The following is an 18,834-nucleotide window of genomic DNA, read 5'->3' as shown; positions in this document are numbered from 1 at the left end:
TTGGACAAATGGTTGCTATGATTGCTTATAGAGTTCTCCCTGCTGATGTCTTACTTCACTGCATTGTCTCAGTAGGACAGTGCTTTGCCCTAAAGCAAGACTCCAGACTAACCTGATAAATTTGCTTACTAATCCAGAGCTCAACTGGTAACAAATGAGCAGATGGACTGGTTACAGCCCAACAGACTCCGAAGCAGTTGACTGGTCCAGATACTCTCAAAGGAGAATGCATGGAGGTTTTACTGGACATTATAGGGTGGCACCATGTCTGCATGCAATCCCTACTGTGGACAGGTGACCACAAGCTTGTGAGCAATCTGTGCTCTGGGATGGGAACTTGTATAGCCAGGAACTCAGGTGGGGAGAACCAGAGCCGCCCGAGTGAGAGGCTAACAGGACAGTCTGTACCAGATCTGGCTTTAAGTGGGTGTTTGCACAATTAGCTGAGCACTTCAGATAAAACGTCTTAATGATGCTTCAGGGGTGTTGGTTGTAGCTGTGTTGGTCTGACACTGGCAGACGAGGTTCTTTGGCTAAATATATCTTTTACTAGACCAAATAAATAGTTGGAAAAATTGTTCCGGCACAAACACCCCTCTTCAGGCAGAGGGAGGCTTGGCCCTAAAACAGGCCCAGCCAGAAGTAGAGGGTGCCTCTACCAAACTTACTCCATTGCTGTTGTGCCTCACCCGGAAAGACACATTTGGAAAAGGGGAATAACAAAGATCAGAACACATCCACATTCTTGACTGACCACCTCATAGGAAACAGATGTTACAATGGGAAGATGAACAGCAATGTTAAAAAGGAAGGGGTCAGGGGCAAGTCTTATTACACTTACAGCATACAGGATAACAGTAGGTTCATCTAAACTCTCAGTAAGCATGAACCTAGAAGGAAAAAAATGTATGCATGGTTGTACTAAGCATTTTCATAAAAGGTAATGGCCCTGTATCCACCAAGTTCCCATAGAGAAATGGATTTTTCCCTAAAAGTGGTTTGAGGCTATTCAATCAGGTGTCCTTGCTGATCTGATAGCAATCTGGATGCTGCAAAAGACCCAGAGAAGCTTAAGGATTTGAAACAAAGGACAAAAGATTTGCTCCATATACACGAGCTCTTTCACTAGACACCAGGGCCTGGAGCTACCAGTTAACACAAATGAAGACAGCAGAAGATTCAGGACTTATCTTTAAATTGATAAAAGTGGTACAGAATGAAGTGCAGACATTAGCCACTTGCAACCAGGACAACTTTTGAAGTTACATTTACATGCAAGTTCTTTCATGGTTGAGGTGCTACTCGTGTTCAGTACTGATTTTAAGATGCTATTAAATCGAACAACCTTCTGTCAGCCGTATGCAGTCAGTCTGTTTAATACAAACATCCAAGAGCAGAACAAACAACTTGACCTCCACTGGGAAGGATGTATACACAGGCATATCGCATCATACGCGCATTGAACTTGCACAAATTCAACTATATGCGGGTGGGGAGAGGGGGCAGGGCTCGAGTCTGCATGCGGCGCTGCCACTTACCTGGAGGCCTGGCCACCACCATGCTGCCAGCAGTGACTGCCTCTGCCTCCAAAACCTCCCGCTGCCACCACTGAGCCATGCCCGGAGCTGTATGGCCGGCTGCCAGGTGTGGTGGTGGCTGGGCAGCATGCAGCCATCCCCACCACCACCCTGCGCGGCTCTGCAGCGGGAGGTTTTGGAAGCAGAGGCAGTCACCGCTGGCATCGTAACATGCAATTTCACTATGCGATTTTCGCCTTTACGCGCTGCCTTTAGAATGTAACCCCCGCGTAAGATGTGACATGCCTGTAGTTTTGACAACTGACAGTTCACATTTCTGCTTTCTCGTACCATTTTGTACTGCTGACATCAGACAAACAAGTCACTATTCATGGTTTATTAAACTGTACATAAGAGGGCATCCACTCTCGCTTCCATTGAAACACCATGAGATGGGAGCTTTAGGTATGCCAACCTGCCAAGAGAAGGGAAATTGGTTTAAGAGTGAAAAGTGGTTGAAGCAGTAGCAAGTTTGGCAGTGCTACTAGCAAAAATAATCTCCTCCTCACCCCTTCTTTTTCACCTGGCCAGTTCCATCCCTACTCTTACCCCTTCCATCTCCCCATGCAACGTTCTCCCCACTGCCAGTTGTCCACCACCCTTAATGGTTCCCAGCCACCATCTGTGCACCTCTTCCCCCTGCCCCCACCATCTGGCTTAGATCAGTTTTGCATTTGAAACAGGCAGCTTTCTCCTTCACACTTGCCTGGGAGGAGGGTATCATCAAGAGCACAGCTTCCTGCTCTCACTTCATGAGCCTACCTGGCAGGTAGGGCTTCCCAGTGCTTACTAAAACTCTACAATTTAACTGCTTGAGTACAACCATCTGCGAGCTGCAATTTCTTTAAGGCAAAAATCAAGTTTCCACAGTATGGCAAAGGGCACTGCTCTAAGACAAAAGGTTATTTATTGCCTGACAATTTTAAATCTTCCACTTCAAAGTACAGGGGCACTTAAGCTTGAAAGAAAACATGTTCCAGAATTCCCTTCAGTATTGACAATATGGTTTTCCTATTCTTGTGCTAAGAAATAGCTGGCATTTTCCAAGAGCTATTCTGTCAGAAACAAGGGTCTTTGTGAGAAGAGCTTCAGATCAATTATCTTATGCACATGACAGATTTTCCAATTGAATGCATTAGTCAGTCAGTATTAACAGAGCTACCAGCCCCGCATGCAATCCCAGGGCACTGGAACAACATTATGTTTTTCACCCAAGTCAATGTTAAGACCTCTACAGAGAAACCTGGCATATTTGCATTGCATTTTTACTGATGCAGGACAGGACAGCCAAATGGTGGACTGATTAAGCCAGAGTAAAAGCTAGTGAATTCAGCTTGGAGTTCCTAAAAGTGCTGGACACACTGTCAAGGCAGCAAAAAAGTTGTTTGAAAACTCCTGGTTTGAATCACTTTTGATGTCAGTGGTTTAAATGACTAAAAAAACCCACCAAACCTCCCTCTTTAAATCAATTTACTGTATATAGCAACTCTTTCTATTCCATATTTGCTAACTGATCGGCCACTTTAAAATCCCCTTGAAAAGCTTACCTCTTTCAAAGTGCTCGCAATAACCTAGCTGAACGCGTGTTATCTTCATTTCAAACCTTAACCGAACTGTAATGTATGCATGCCTAAGCTTAGCAACCATGTAATCCTAACCTGGTGACATGGGTAGCCTTTTTTCAGCCTCTCCCTCTTCATCACCCCACTGAAGCGGAGACAGGAATTGATGTTGGTGCTAGAAGAGTTCCAGGCCACTTACCGCTCTATTTCTCTGTTACAGCTGGAGCCTTTTTTTTAGACCTTAGCTTGAAGAACAGGATAATTGCTGCAATGGTGCTATACGTGGCTATTACATACTGTGGGGAGAAAAAAAAAAAAAAAATGAAGCTTAAATTCTTTCTGAAGTACACTGGAAACTCAATGGGTAAGGGTAGATCAGCAAGTACGTACATTCCTCCTGCCTGTCAGGGTGTAGGAATTGAAGTATTTCTGAAAGCCAGTGAACTGGTGTTGACTTCCCGCATCGTGTCCTGCCATGGTTTCTTGTCCTGGATGCAGCAATGGAGAAATTAATACAATGGATTAGAAAGATGTATCTGCTTGATGGTTAAATGGCTACTTAATCAAGGCATTAAAGCTGCTATTAGTGCTTTCAATAATTATGCAAGTAGTAGACCAAGGTGCATTTAGACATGGAATATTTAGAAACTGAAAGTAGAAACTGGCTATGAGGGAGCTTCCAATCTGTATACAAAAGCAGATTAAAAAAAAAAGAGAAACCACCTGGCTTTTTCTCCTTCCACCCTCTAAGTAAAGGATACATGCTGGAGATGGGCTAGTAGAAAAACGAGAAAAACCCATGTTCTATCTAGGGGAGCACCAATATTTTTGGGGCTGATACCGATGACCAATTATTAAAATGAGCCACGTCAGCCGATACCGATCCAATTGCTGATACGCAGCCTGGCAGCTTCCAGCTGGTCAGTGTAGGGAGGGAAGGGGCAGATTCATGGATTGCGAGGGGCTGGAAAGGATCTTGGAAGATTGTCGGGTGGAGCCCCCTGCACCAAGCAGGAACGACAGATGGGGTCGGGTGGCCCCAGCAAGGTGACCATCCAGTCTCCTCTTGATTTCCAGGGTAGGCGACTGCACCACCTCTCAAGTGAGCTTATTCCCCAGCCTGGACACCCTGACTGTGAAGAAGTTTTTCCTGATGTTGAGCCTTGAAACAGTCTTCCAGATGGAGGCCCCTGCAGCGGGGGAGGGAGCGCAGCGGGGGGCAGGTGCAGTCCAGCTGGGGCGTGGCACCGCGCGCCAAGTGGCTCGTCTGGGAGGCTCCCGCCACCACGAGAGGCACGCGGCCCCCAGATCGGCGCGTTTTATTGGCTGGACCGACGCGTCGGTGCACCTCTAGTTCCAACACAACGAGATCTGGATTTTAAAGAGTTCTTTGGAGTCGAGTTTCCAGAGGTAGACGTGCATCGTGCGTACCGCAGCTGCGACTAGGGCTGGGAGGGAAGAACTAACGTCCCTTTGCGAATCGCCTCGTCACAACCCCCACAGCACGCGAGTCCGCTCTTTCCGTCCGGGGCCCGTGTCGCTAGCCACCCCCCGACACCACGAAAAGGTCACCGTTATATTTTGCTGCGCCTCGGTCCCCAGCTCTGCCTCACACAAGGTTTGGAGGAGACGGTGACACAACTCGCACACCAAGACAAACTCAAATTTGGGTGCCTATGACACAGGGACGCGCGCCATTAGCGTGCTCCGGGGCACGTTGTCATTTACGGTCGTGGTCAACTGACAAATGGCTGTACTGACACACGAGTTTTGTGAAGGGCCGCTCCGCCGCGCTCCGACTCTCCCACGATGCGAAATTAACCGGCGCGACAAACTCCAGCGTGCATTTACGAAAATATATGGAGAAGGAAATAAACCAAAAAATCCCCACGAACAACAACAACAACGCCAGGAACAACAGCTTGAGACCCCGTCATTATTCTTCCCAGCCTTTGCTTTCGATCAAGGATCTCGCACCCGCGTTGGGCAGCATCGCTCCGCCCATCCGTCGCGCCTGGGCTGGGACGAACGCGCCCTGCCGTCCGTGTCCCAAGAACTGTCCCGAGCGGGCACCCGTACTAAGGTGGCCTGTAGCCGCCCTGACGGGCCTCAGCCTTTCCCGCACACCCGACCTGCTCCCCGGCTCTGGCCATCTACCAGACAAGACGGGGGAGCAACCCGTCCCAGGCTCCTCTCCTGTCCTCTCCGCCACACTGACCTCACCCGGCGCCCTGTCGCTCCGTGCCCTTCGCCGGCAAAATGGCGGCGCCCGGAAGTCCCACTCGCATCTATTTCCGCCCCCCACCCGCTTGCGCCGCTCTCTCCTCGCGCAGCGGACATGACGTCACAAGGAACCGCGGATTGGCTAAGCCGCTTGACCTTTGCCCTCCCTTCCTCAGGGGTAGTACTTCCGGGTGACGCTGAGGCCGCCTCGCGCGTGCTGCTGAGCGAGGTGAGCGCGGGGCCGCGGTGCCGCCGGGCCAGGAGCTCTCCAGGCCCAGTTTGCCTTTGTTGGCACATCCTGCTCTGTCATTCAGCTGCCAGCATCCTCCGAATTCAGCATTATGGCTTGTGACCCAAAAGTGGGTCGCAAGAATGTGTGACAGGGTCATGAAAAAGCTTTGAAAATGGATTCTCCTTTAAAAATGGAGAAACATTTTCCACGTTTCCTAAAAATATGGAAAATAGTGGCGTTTGTCTTGCAGGCTGTCGGAGTCCAGCCTCCGAGGAGCTGCTTGAGGCTCCCCCTACCCCACCCCACGTGCACCCCCTTTGCCCCGCACACTGGGGGTGGGGGTGAGGGACGCTAGGTCAGGGCCGGCCGTGGATGTTTAGCACGTCCGAATGGATCCGGATTAAAAAAAAAAAAAAAAAGGTTGAGAAGCACTGCTCCGTGTAAACGTGTATGTGTTGATCCAGAATTAGCGCCAGGTGATAGCTGCAGAATACAACACCGATTCCCGCAGGTGTTAGGGCACTGCTGGAACAACCTGCGTGAGGTTATGGGGTCTGGCCCTGTAGTGATTTGTCTGATGCAGGGCTCTCCGACTGTCCCCAAGGGATTAATCTGTGGTCCCTGGGCTCGTGGTCTGGGCACTGCTCCCTTCTTTTCTTCTTGTTGCTGCTTCTCGAGTCCCTGGGCTGTGCTGTGCTGCCTTCCTGCAGCTTCTGCGACAGGTACCCGCTCACGAGGGTGGGGTGGAGTGGCACCACCAGTGGGGCTGAGAGAGCCTGTGGCTGGAGGCATCCACATGCGGCATCTGCGTTGAAATTGAAAGGATTTAGAATAAGGTTTCCTACGTGCTGATTTGAAATGGTTTTGCTTTAAATCAGTTTGTTTACTGGGAATTGGTTCGGATCATGTTCGAGGTTAAAGGATCATTAATGTGTGTAAAGTACTCGGTTACAAGCCTGATAATGTAAAAATGTTAGAGAGTTGAAAACATGTTAAGATGGCTGATGTGTTGTGTTGCTGACATCTTGGAGCGCGCGTTGACATGTTCTTAGGGGCCAGTATTTTTTTTTCTAAACTTTGAGTTGCGGTCAGATAAAGTGTTTATCATTTCCTAACTGCAAAGAAATCAAACTGCTTTCTCTTTGGCTTCAAGACATTTTATTGTCATGTCACTCCAGCTCTGATGTAGAACAGTGGTGACAGTTGCAGATCTCATTACTGTTTGTTTCTTTTTCCTTTAGAAATGCAAGGATGGCATCTGCTGAAGAAAGCTTCCCTCGAGGTGGTACCCAGAAGAAACCCAAAAAGGGGAGAGCAGCCAGGCAGTCAGTAGAGCAGGATAACTTATTTGATGTGAGTTGTTTTCACTTGCAGAGCAAATCTGCTCAAGAATTATTCCAGTGCTGAATAACATGAGGAGCTGGCTCTGTGGTCCTTGCTTCCATGTACTTTGACATTCTTGTCTGAGTACAGTGTGCAGTATTCAGCTCATTAATACTGGTCTTCATCATGGAGCCTAGGTTTTAAATGACTCTTAAAAGTATCGCTAGTATCTGACACTTGCTGACTGTTTTGGCAAACAGTTAATTCAATGTAATGAACAAATCTTCGCCTTTTTTAATATCTCATGGGTGTTTGAGGCTGTGCAGTCTGCCTTGAGAGAGCAGTGCTGGGCCAGATTCAGCCCTGATGTAATGACACTGCTCTTAGTGGATTTGCATGAGGGAGAAATTTGAACAAACCTTTGGGTTTCTCATGTTCCGTGGAGCCTTCAGGGTCCCTTACTTTGCTATTTTGAAAGTGTTTCAAAATTTAGCAAAGTTGCTTGCAGAGGAGTGTGGCCCCTGGGCGAACCAAACATTTGTTGTCAGCTTCCGGCCTAGTCACTGTCACATCAGGCGCTACAGCTGTCTTGTGAGCTCAGAACGTGTTTGAGTGCACAGTTGGTTCAGAATCTAGGCCCCTGGTAAATCTGGTTCAGCCACTCTGGGAATGCCTATGTAAATAAGGGCCTCATTTAAGTTTTTTGACAGGAGGCGTGACTATAGGTTTCTTGCTGTTTGGCTTTAACTCCGTAATGACTTTGCTCAAACTGTTTTGTACCAAGCGTGTGTGTGAGAGAGAGAGAGGAAGAAACTTGAACAGATACAAAGACTTGAGTATAGGAGACTGCAGAGGAATTCTCTTGTCAGCCTGAACTCTCTAGTGTTTTCCTCTGAACTGGAGTGGTTAGTAACTTTGTTCTTCCTTGGTGTAGTTGTTGTGGAGCACAGCAACCATCTCTTCAAATTCTTTTTTTCTACCCCTTAAAATCTGCCTTAGACCCACCATGAGGAAGGATCTCAGAAAAGGAAGAGGAACCAGGAGCAGCCAGAAAAGCGGAAAAAGCTCAAGACGGAGAAAAAACAAGCTGTTAAAGATCATGTCAGCGATTTTGACCTGCTCACAGTTGAGGTTTGTGTAGTATTGTTCAGAGGCAAGTGTTGGCTGCTTTGCTTATGATGCAGCTGTGAGGTTTCTTTTTCCTCGGTCCTTTTGCAGCCACCAGCCTTCAGGCCAGTGAGAGCCGGTTGTCTTTTCACAGCCTCTCCTTAACTGACCTGAGGGGTGAATACAACAGGCAGGGCTCTGCTGGTTAGTCGGTTATTTCCCTCTTCCAAGCAGTAGTATCATATCTTAGTGACATGTACTGAGAAAACACATGTCTTACTTGAGGTTTCCTCTAGCAATGCAGGCAGAGCATTGATGTGTTTCTTTGTCTTGAGATGTACAGTAAACAGCTCCTGAAAGGGACCTGGCTTCATTAAAGGTCTGGTCCCAAACCAAACCCACTATACCACTAAATTGGCCATCACACAACTGGGCCACCAGCTTGAATGTTCAAGCTTGCCCTCACCCTGTGAGATTTCTCATTCTTTCCCCACTATCACGTTGGTGTTTCTGTCATATTTTCCCCATCTGCAGGCGTCCTCATGAGTCTGAACAGGGAATACCAGGCTTGTGTCTTCTCCCCACATGCATATATTTAACTTTTAATTGCCTGTGCTCTGTCACTCCACTTCCTCAATGTTAAGTCTTACCTCAGAAAGGAGGCACATGGGAAAAACCATATCAAGTACTGAAAGGTCTTGAGATGATCAGGGGCTCCTGTTTTCCATGTCTTTTAACACAAGAGCAAGGGCACAGATTCACAGAAGTTTAGGGCTGGAAGGGACCTCATGAGATCATCAGCTCCAGCCCCCCTGCTCTGGGCAGGAAAAGCTGCTGGGGTCAAACAACCCCAGCAAGGTGTGCGTCCAGTCTCCTTTTGAAGATCTCCAGGATAGGTGCCTGCACCAGCCCCATGGGGAGTCTGTTCCAGAGTCTGGTCACAAACCGTTCAGTTTAATTAAAAAGCTGGGGGTGGAAAAGCTGGAAGCAAATTTTGTCATATGACATGATTAAATTTTGGAAGTTGGCCACAAGAAGGCATTGGGCCAGGGTTGTAACATGATTAGATGTCAGTGTGGGTGGCCAGAGTTTTCACAGTTAATGGTGGCAGAGGGATATTGCACTTTGTGCATCAGGGCTTAAGTCAGCAGATTGAGATCAGGGTAAGGTCTAGGGCATGGATTTTCCAGTTTCTTGCCTGTGGTTCTTACACTGTTCCCTGAAATAACTAGTCTTGGCCAGTGGTGGACAGGACGCCAGTCTAGAGAGAGCTTTGGTTTGGTTCTGGGCTGTGTTTGGAAGAAGGATGAAGCTACTTCCCGTCTGGTTGCTCTGTGAATCCTTGGGTGGAATGTGCTGTAAGATACTCCACTGCCAGCACGAGGCACCGCCTCCAGATAGCAACTGGCTTCACCTGGCTTGGGAAGCTGATGTCCCCATCAGTCATTCCTGCCTCATATGACAGGGAGGCATCTCTTCCTGCCCAGCCCCTAGCCTTGACAGGAGCACACATTTCACTGCTGTCATCAGGTATCCCCGAGTGTCCTGCTTTATGCTGTTTGTAGAGACCTTCTCAGAGGGCCGCTTCTGACTGTGGATCAGCTGGCCAGCAGACCTCTCTTGTGTGAGGCTGCAGCGTACGCTGACAGAAGGGCTTCTCCTGCTGGCTTGGCTATATCGAGTCCCTGAAATGGCACGAGCAGACCTGACAAAAGCATCCTCCTGTCTGCAGAGTTCAGTTTGTCAGGGCTTTTTGCCAAAAGAGCTGCGTCATTTTGCATCTCTCACTATTGTAGCTTTGCTGGCAGCGTTTTATGGTGTAGCCCAGGTCTGTATTGTGCCAGCAGTGGGTTTGGAAATGGCTGAGCATTGGCAGAAGTGCTGGAGGTGCTTTGTGATGCAGGTTCCCGTGGGGAGTTTGCTTTGGCTTTCAGCATGGCCCAGGGGAGGGAGCATGGGACTGGAATCCAGGGTAATTGGGTTCTCCTGCCAGCTCCACCACTGGCCTGCTAAATTGCCTTGGGCAGGTCCCTTTACCTCCCTGCATCTTTTTGTCCTGAGCTCTCAGTGCTAATACTGGTCTCTGCTATGAAGGGCGTGGAGTTGCGCTGATGGAAAATGCTGTGATCTCTCTAGAAGCTGTAAGCTCTTTTCTGCTTAAATCTGTAAAGTTCCTGCTCAGGACAGAGACCTGTATATGGTGCCTTCTCGTATTTGACTCACGAAGGGATCCAGAGCGCTGCTTTCTCTTCTCTTCTAGACCCTGAGTGAAGGGATGCTGTTGCTTGGCTGCGTGAAGGAGGCCAACAGCTTCGAGCTAGTGGTCAGCTTGCCCAATGGACTCACCGGCTTCGTGCAAGTGACAAGTATCTGTGACTCCTACACCCAAATGCTGAGTGAGCAGGTGGCCAAGCAGGAGCTCTTGGAGGTGAGGGGGCTCTGAGCGGTGGTGTGTATCCTGGGGCGGGTGAGAGCAAAGAGGCCTCGCAGGCACCAACCCTGAGGCACTGCAGAAGAATCAGGTCTCTGCTGACAGATGGGAGACCCAGTCTGGATCACTTTTTCCTGGCCTTGTGTTTCCTTCACCAGCAGAGCCTGTGAACCCAGCAAGCTCAGGGTGTTCAACAGCAGCCATAACTGAGCAGTGGTTCCCCAGTCTTAAAGCCTACTGTGTGTGTGTGGTTGGGGGGGGGGAATCAGGGTGTCATTCAGATGTCTCACTTCCCAGCAGGGATGAGAAAACTACCCTCTTCCCCAAGCCATCCCCCAGAGGTTGGTCTGTGATGTTCTCCACCATGCCAGGATATTGCAGATTGATATTCAGTGCAGGGGTCTGTTCAAAGTAGCCTGTCTAATTCCTTGAGAGCATGAATGTACCAGAGGAGGAGGTGGAGCAAGTCCATTCCCAGGTCTCAGCTTAGACAAGTGCTTGTTTAAAATTGTGCTTGGAGGAGGGATCTTTGTAGTGAGAGATGAGAAACAGTCCCAGCTCTCTTCATGCCTTGTGCTAAAAAGGGACCTGAGAGTGGGACCATAATAGGCTCAGGTGGTGTGCCCTCATTCTTATCGGTCACCCCTGGCCATATGAGTCCTGAGCAAACCTCACCATTGACGGTGAATGACCAGATGGTTTCAGCTATGCTGTTATTACATGCCTCCTTCCTTGCTGGTGTCCTGAATTAGCTGTACCCTGAGTTCCCAGACTTCATGGTACATTCTGCCTGGTTATACTTCTGAGAACAAAGCTTTCCCCTTGGGTCTGTATTTCAAAATCTTCTTCCCTGAAACGTTCTAAGATCCAGCATCAGTTAACATTGCTAATCTTGAGCCTTTTCTTGCCCATATTTTAACTTTATTGCTGTCCAGGATTTGAATTCGCTGTCAGACCTGTACCCACCAGGGATGCTGGTGAGATGTGCTGTGACCAGTCTTCAGAAGACCATAGATGGACATCAGAGTGTTAAGCTGTCTATTAACCCCAAAGATGTCAACAAGGCTCTGAACACCTTGGCTCTTAGATCAGGCATGGTATGTGTTATGGATTCACGGAGGCCTCCCTGGATGTTAGAGTGGTCTCTCCTTCCTGCCCCTTCCCTGTATACACACCTTGAGTAGATTCATTTTGTCCTTGCATGGAATCAAAGCAAGAATTGGTGCTTTTCTTTCTCTGTGTAATTATTTTGGTAGGTAGCATAGCATAAAGCAATAAGCTCTGGTCTGAGAGTTGTGAGTCATGAGATGTTTCTGTGCTACTGACTTGTTTGGTTTTGGGCAAGTCACTTAACTCCTTGTCTATGCCTCAGTTTCTCTATCAGCAAACCAGGCATAATATTTAGCCACCTAATTAAGAGAGATGTTTTGCGCTTAGTTAGTTGTTTTCATGGTGTCAGCTTCATTCAGATGATGGGCCCGTGTCTAATTTGCACAGCTATTAATTTTCAAAGTCCTTTTGTTATTAAAGCTGCAATTGGCCAGGAATCCCTGGGATACCTGCCTTGGCTGGACAAGCAGAGCAGGAACACATTTTCCAGAGATACCATAGATTCCTCGGTAGGGAGAGTTGAATGTATCCAAAGCAGTGTAGGTGATTCCAAGATCCTGGCCCCATGGTGGGAGGAAACTTGTGTGCAGGCAGCCTGCTGACAGAGCCACATTGTTCGTGATGTCGAGTGGTAATGCTTCCCTCCTCACAGCTGCTTTCTGGCTTGGTATCCAGTGTGGAAGATCATGGCTACCTCATCGATGTTGGACTCAGTGGCACTAAAGCATTCCTGCCTCGTCAGAAAGCCCAGGATTACCTCAAATCACCCAACAAAGGTAAGGTGGAGTTGTGCGTGGTAAAGCTAAAGGTAGGGAATAGGGATGGCCTGGAGCCTTTCACCTCTGGGTTGTTGATGCAAACACAGCTCAGGTCAGCAAGACCCACGGTTCCTGCCAGCAGTTGGTGGTTCAGTGGCATTTAGGCAGTGGACATTTCCTGATGGAGCAGTGTCTCCATTACAGATCCTTCTGTTCTGACTGGCTATTGCTCATAGAATAATAAAGAAGTAGGGCTGGAAGGGATCTCCATAGGTCACATCTACTCCAACCACCTGCCTGAGGCAACATCATCCCTATCAAAACCATTCTGTACAAATCCATAATTTGACCTCTTAATAAAACTACACAGTCAACCCTGACACAGCACAAGACATCATACCCAACCCTGCCTCAAAGAAAGCTGGGGGACCACAGTAGCCAACTTCCTGCTGCTGTATAAAGTCGTTAATACAGGTTTCCCTCGATTTATGCGGGTTCGATTTATGCAAATTTGCTCTTATGTGAATGACCCTTTTGTACCCGGAATTCGTTATATGCAAGGTAAATTCACATATATGCGATTGGCATAGGCCTGGAGAATGCTGCATAAAGCGAACTTACTTTATAATGTAATAAATAGGGATAGGTTCCTGTGTCAGCTGCTCCTGTGGCTGCTCCAGCATGGGCTGGGGTGAGCGTGGACAAGTGGAGCCCTGGGTGATGCATGGCGCAGCACTCACCTCAGCCCTGGCTGCAGTGTCCCCGGGAGCTGCCGGCACCTGCTGCCTGCAGCCACTGGGTTGCACCATGCCCCAAACCCCCTGGGGCTCTGCCTGTCCCCACTCACCCCAGCTGCTGCTGCAGCTGTCCTGGGAGTGGCCAATGCCAGCTCCTTGTAGCCACTGGGCTGCACCGTGCCGTGGTGCAGGCAGCTGGTGCCGGCAGCTCCCGGGGCCACTGCAGCTGGGGTTAGGGTGAGTGCTGCACCCTGTGCTGCCTGGGGCTCTGTTTGTCTGTACTCACCTTAGCCCACGCTGGAGTGGCCCCGGGAGAAGCCGACACAGGAATCTATCCGTATTTCTTACATTCTACATAAAATAGGTTCGCTTTATGCAAATTCAATTTATGTGGCGTTCTCCAGGAATGCATGTACCGCATAAATCGAGGGAAACCTCTATACGCTGAAGAGATCCTGGGAAAAGGGTCATGCCCCCAGCTACAGAGGAAGGTTCCCCCCCTTCTCCCTCGAGTCAATATCAATTTAACCGTGAGGTAATTAAAAAAAAAAATTAGGGTTGGAAGAGACTTCTGGAGGTCATCTAGTCCAACCCCCTGCTCCAAGCAGGATCAGATTCCTTCCTGACCCCAAAAATGGTGATGTGGTCTGACCCTGAGCAGAGGGGCAAGACCATCTAGCCAGGACCCTGCAGGTTTAAGTCTCAGCAGGGGCATTGGCACAGCTCAGTGAAAATCCAGCGTTGGCTGCATCCAACACCCAGTACCTTGGAGGAAGGCATAAAAAAACTCCTAACACAGGAACAGCGGCGAAGGAGAAAGAGGGAGCTGGAATTTCCTCCCACCCCATGCAGCAGCCAGCAAAAGCCTAGGAAATGTTCATAGTAGAACATAGGCATAGCTGTGCCTAGATCATCCCCAACCAATGTGTGGTTGCATAGAGGCTGAAGTCTGAGTGGGGATAAGGACTAAACTCCCTTTCAGCATCTCTCCCATCCCCAGAAGGGAGGCTCCAAGTTCTGGCTCAGAAGGTGACTAGCAAGGCAGTGGATTATCTGGCATGTGTCCTGCGTTTGTAGGGGCTGAACTGAAAATAGGGCAGTACCTGAACTGTCTTGTTGAGGAGGTGAAGAACAATGGGAGGATTGTCCGTCTGTCTGTGGGTCGGTCTGAGGTTGCTGCTGCCATTGCGACTGAAGAACAGAACTGGACGCTCAGTAACTTGCTGCCGGGGCTGGTGGTGAAAGCCCAGGTTCAGAAGGTAAACTTGCATTTGTTAACCTAGGGTTTGGGTGGGCAGGGACGGCTGGCCAGGGATATGTTCTGCCTTGAAGAGCGTGAGCTGGAACTGGATGAATATGCAAATCCAAGTAAGGACGTTCTGCCTGCTGGCCCTGTTGGCTTGTTTGTGGGATCTGAGCTCTGTGCTGCATGCGCTGCCAACTACAAAGTCCCTTGGCTTGCAGTGCTGATGAGCCACTTCGTGATTTTGTAGCGTAAAGGAGGAGCAGGTACTCCATAGGAGTAAGGTCTCCTTTTCTCTAGAAATGAGTAGGTCTGACTCGGAAAGCACGAGAGCAAGTGACCTAGTGTCACATCACAGCATCACCCTTCCTACCGTAGCCTTCCTACTAGAGATGTGAACCCTTCCATTCCCACATGAGGCTGGAAGTGAAAGGTGGCAGCTTGCTGCAGTACTGGATGAAGTGTCAGGCTTTCCGTTCCCTGGACTCGTCCTCCTAGTTGCCCTTCCTGCTGCACCTAGGGACACGGGAAGGAGCCCCATAGAATGGTGACTCTCCCTTAAACCTCCACCCTCTGGAGACAGCTCTTTGGAAGGCGGCAGCGATCTAGTCCCTCCCATTTGTGCTCTGCCTTCATCAAGGTGAACCTAATAAGACTTCAAGCATTAGAAGTAGCAGCATTAAATGCCACGTCCTTCCCCCTTCCCATGAATGGGAGTACCTCCTCCCCTGCTTTTGTTCCGTGCTCTTGGCAGAATCAAAGCTTCAGTTCAGGCTCTGAAGCTTTGTTTACTTATTTTTTGCAAGCTCAGAAGTTCCATGTTCTTGTGCCTTGTCTGACTGGGGTTTTTGGCTCGTGACGAGCTCTTTGGAACCATGACAACATGCACAGTCTGGTTTCCAAGGAAAATTGGAATCCCAGAATGCAAAGGAAATGGGTAGCTCTGGGGGCTTGGGGCTTTCAGGACAAATGCTGAAGGATTCTTTTCTAGACACCTGAGCCATGGGCCTATTCTGATAAGTGTACCTGCTGCTGAGTACCAGTGGGATGTCTGTTTGTGACGTGCCCTGCTGAAGAATGTCTTTCTTCCCTTTAGGTGACTCCATATGGTCTCACGCTGAGTTTCCTCTCTTCCTTCACTGGGATCGTGGACTTCATGCATCTGGACCCCAAAAAAGCGGGGAGCTATTCACAAAACCAAACTGTAAGTAGATGGAGGTGTGGTTGTGGGAACCAGAAAGCTCCGTAAATTCCTTCCCTAACAGCTCCTTAGTAAAGGAGGGAGGGGGTCAACGACAGTTGGTAAGATGGTTGGCAGAAGTAGCTTTGAGTATTTTATTTTCCCAAGCTTTCTCCCCAGTTCCTCCCCCGCCCCACTGCTTTCTTTGAATTCTGAATGTGCCACTAGGGACTCTGGGAGCTGGAGGGTATAGCTGGCAGAGGGTTTATGCTTACGGTTTGGGAAGCTGAACATGTTTTGCAGAATGGGGAATGGCTTCTTGGGAGGACTTACTGCTTGCAGTCACATTCTTCCCACCTTGCTGGCACCAAACTAGCCTGTCCAGTGTAAATAACTAAAGAAGAGTTTCCCAGCCTGTAAAGATACTGGGTTTGACATAGTGCTTTCTATCATCTCTGAAGTCCCAAAGATACAGCATAGGGATCTGTTGCAATGATTAATGGTAGGATGTGTGTTTGAAAACACTTTCACGTCTTCCCGTTGCTGGCCTACACCATGCTGTTGTCTTCTCCCCAGGTAAAAGCCTGCATCCTGTCTGTCCACCCTACATCCAAGGCAGTACGGTTCACTTTGCGGCATGCCTTCTTCCAGCCCGGTGGCTTGCTAAGCCAGCTCTCCAGTGATCGCTTTGGGGCCGTGGTGGCAGAGTGTACAGTGAAGAGTTTCTACAAGAAGGCTGGTGCAATCTTTGAACTGGAGGATGGCACTCAGGCCTTTGCACGGGTAAGTACAGTAATAAATGCCATGGGAGCTAGGGCCAGGTGACTGTGGTGATGGAGCTGCCAGACGTTTGTGTGAAATCGCTGACCAAAAGAGTGTTTCGGAGGGAGCAATGTGATAACATTATGTGGAAACCGTTTGTAGTAGAGTTCTTCCATAGTGTTTGGCATGTGAACATCACCATGTGCTGTTAATGCGCAAGAACTGGGAAGTGAAAATCTGTTGTCAGTCTGTGCGTTATCCAGGAGAAGAGAGCTGTCAGGAAAAGTCATTAATCTTAGGCTAATAATCCACAGTGCTAACAACCAAAGAAGGAAATGCATATTTTTTAAGTTCTTTTTAACATGATATTGCATCTGGAACGTAGTGGGGTTCCATGGGTGGTACATACTGCAATAGGAAGTGGGTTTTGCCATGTTAAACTTCTGCTTCCAGAAACACACAACTGTCTGTCCAGATGAAATCTACTGGGTAGGGAGGGATTTGATTTAAGTAGAGGCAAACTCCACCCAAACCTGCTCTTTGTTGAGGTGTATGGGGGGTTTTGGGGGCAGGGGGGTTGTTTTTGCAAACAGGGGAAACAAGAAGTATAGGGCGGGGAAATGACACTTAACCCTGGCTGGGTAGGACAGGCTCCTTCTGGGGTTTTATTGGGGAAGTTAATTGATGCCACAGAAAACAGGTGAAATATTCAATAACATCTTAATGGCTTGACATTGAAGTGGATGATGCCTTCAGTCCAGGCTGCTGTGGGGCTATCTTTCCCTGGGCTTGGTAGGCTACCCCTAACGTGACAGCTGCAGCACCGCAGAGCTCTGCTGTGGATGTTAGCTTGCATGGACCTCCCATGGGATTGGGATCTGTGGATCTCTGGCTTAGTAGCACCCATGTGAGAATTGCTGAACCTCTTCCAGAGAACCCCCCAGTCTCACTTGTGTGAATGAATTCCACCTCCTGTTTCCAAATAGTTAGTCATCTCTTTGTTTTCATAGCTGAGACATCTCTCAAACACCAAAAACTCCTTGAAACCTGGGACTTTTAAGACAGGAAGCAAACACAAATGTCGAATCATTGACTACAGCCCTATGGATGAGGTGGCCATTTTGTCCCTGAAGCCGTAAGTTCTGCGTGCAGTTACTGAGTTGTTTGTGAATGTAAGGGGGTGAAAGTATTGATGACAGGCAGCAAAAATCATACTGTTTTGGTTAGCTGGGGCTCAGAACCTGGAGTTCCCAGCTTGCTGTTTGCATAGTCCCCACCATGGAGTTTAGCCAGCGTTGTGACAGCTAGGAGGGTGTGGAAAGAGCACCCCTACCTCTGCTGACTTAGCTGTGCTGGTAAAATCTCAGGGGGAGAGGAAGGAAGGAGTTACTGGGACAGTGGAAGGACCAGCAACCGAAGTGATCATGGGGAAGGGAGGAATTCTGGAGGTCTGCAAGTTGAGGTGAGGGCAGGATGGTCTTTATCGCTGCTGGGTTTCCCTCCAAGTTCAAGCTGACTTACAGGCCACCCCTTGCTATGTTTCTTCCTAGTCAAATTATTGATGCTCTGTTTCTGAGATACGAGGACATCCCTCCTGGGCACGTGGTGGAGGTAAGATCAGGGAGAATGTTACATATGTGATGCTGTTGGGTCCTTTGCTTGCTGGAACACTCAAGCTAATGCATTTTCCCTCTGCTTTGTTCATGCCCTCTGGGACTTGGCACTTGAGAATTCAAGAACAGTACTGGCAAAAGTCAGTTGCAAGTAACTGTGCTGAGTGAGGTTTCGACCCAGATTTATTGCTTGACTTGTCTTAGTGAGGGTATTGCAGCCTTGCCAAAACCCAGCATACCTGATTGCATGTTGGATAGACATACAGTCAGATATGTAAGGTCCTCAGTTCTTGAAGTCAATGGGAATTTTGTCCCTGACTTCAGCAGAGCCAGGATATGCTCCATGAATGCAGCACAGTCTTACAAGGGGAGCTGTGCTGCTTCTCATGTACAGCTGGGGCCTGGCATGTGGCTAGTGTGGTAGATTGATCTCCAGGTGATCTGGGTTTACTGTTTGGTGGTGGTAGTAGGTTGGCAGTCTGGCCTATATGTTGGCCATTTCCTCATACGCGGACAATGGCTGATCCTGTTCTCTTCTTTGGGGGCTCTAGGGCAAGGTGTTGGCTTTGAAACCCCTTGGGATGCAGGTGGAGGTGACTGATCACATCAAGGGACTGGTGCCTCGCCTGCACCTGGCAGACATGCTTCTGAAGCAGCCTGAGAAGAAGTACAGCGTGGGAGACAAAGTCAAGTGCCGGGTGAGACCCCAGCCACGGGCCCAACAGGGGGTTGGGGGCTGACTTTGTTCTAAATCGCACTCTTCCACCAGAGCAGTGCCTGAAGGCTTAAAGCCTGACTCCATCCTCTCTCCTCCCACAGGGCTGTGTGCACATACGTGCTGGCTGTTTGTGAGTGTGCAGTGCCTATGTGAAAATGAAATCACTCCCTTTTCCCTGCTCCCCTCCTTGCTGGGCATCAGACTGAATGTTAGGAGACGTGGGCCCTGGTGACAGCTCTGCTGCTGTGTGGCCTAGCA

General features: G+C 49.0%; 2 protein-coding genes across 2 annotated transcripts in view; one reads left to right on the top strand and one right to left on the bottom strand.

The window, feature by feature from the left end:
* Positions 1–1,899: 1,899 nt before the first annotated feature.
* Positions 1,900–5,450, bottom strand: ATP5MK (ATP synthase membrane subunit k). Its single transcript, XM_006273656.4, has 4 exons — positions 5,358–5,450; positions 3,530–3,627; positions 3,339–3,435; positions 1,900–1,992 (listed from the first exon to the last, which is right to left on the bottom strand). The coding sequence occupies exons 2-3, from the start codon at positions 3,614–3,616 to the stop codon at positions 3,343–3,345; spliced, it is 180 nt and encodes a 59-aa protein (XP_006273718.1). The 5' UTR covers positions 3,617–3,627; positions 5,358–5,450; the 3' UTR covers positions 1,900–1,992; positions 3,339–3,342.
* A 42-nt stretch (positions 5,451–5,492) lies between these two features.
* PDCD11 (programmed cell death 11) overlaps positions 5,493–18,834 on the top strand; it is a 38,848-nt gene continuing 25,506 nt past the window's right edge. Inside the window, exons 1-12 of the mRNA XM_006273657.4 lie at positions 5,493–5,591; positions 6,836–6,947; positions 7,917–8,048; positions 10,285–10,452; positions 11,391–11,552; positions 12,218–12,341; positions 14,138–14,319; positions 15,400–15,507; positions 16,060–16,266; positions 17,256–17,380; positions 17,796–17,856; positions 18,410–18,556. Coding sequence (XP_006273719.2) covers positions 6,846–6,947; positions 7,917–8,048; positions 10,285–10,452; positions 11,391–11,552; positions 12,218–12,341; positions 14,138–14,319; positions 15,400–15,507; positions 16,060–16,266; positions 17,256–17,380; positions 17,796–17,856; positions 18,410–18,556 — 1,518 coding nt within the window. The 5' untranslated portion in view covers positions 5,493–5,591; positions 6,836–6,845. The remainder of the gene's footprint in view (positions 5,592–6,835; positions 6,948–7,916; positions 8,049–10,284; positions 10,453–11,390; positions 11,553–12,217; positions 12,342–14,137; positions 14,320–15,399; positions 15,508–16,059; positions 16,267–17,255; positions 17,381–17,795; positions 17,857–18,409; positions 18,557–18,834) is intronic.

Source organism: Alligator mississippiensis, chromosome 6 (assembly GCF_030867095.1).
Source record: "Alligator mississippiensis isolate rAllMis1 chromosome 6, rAllMis1, whole genome shotgun sequence".
NCBI lineage: Eukaryota > Metazoa > Chordata > Crocodylia > Alligatoridae > Alligator > Alligator mississippiensis.
This window is presented reverse-complemented; position numbering and strand designations above follow the sequence as displayed.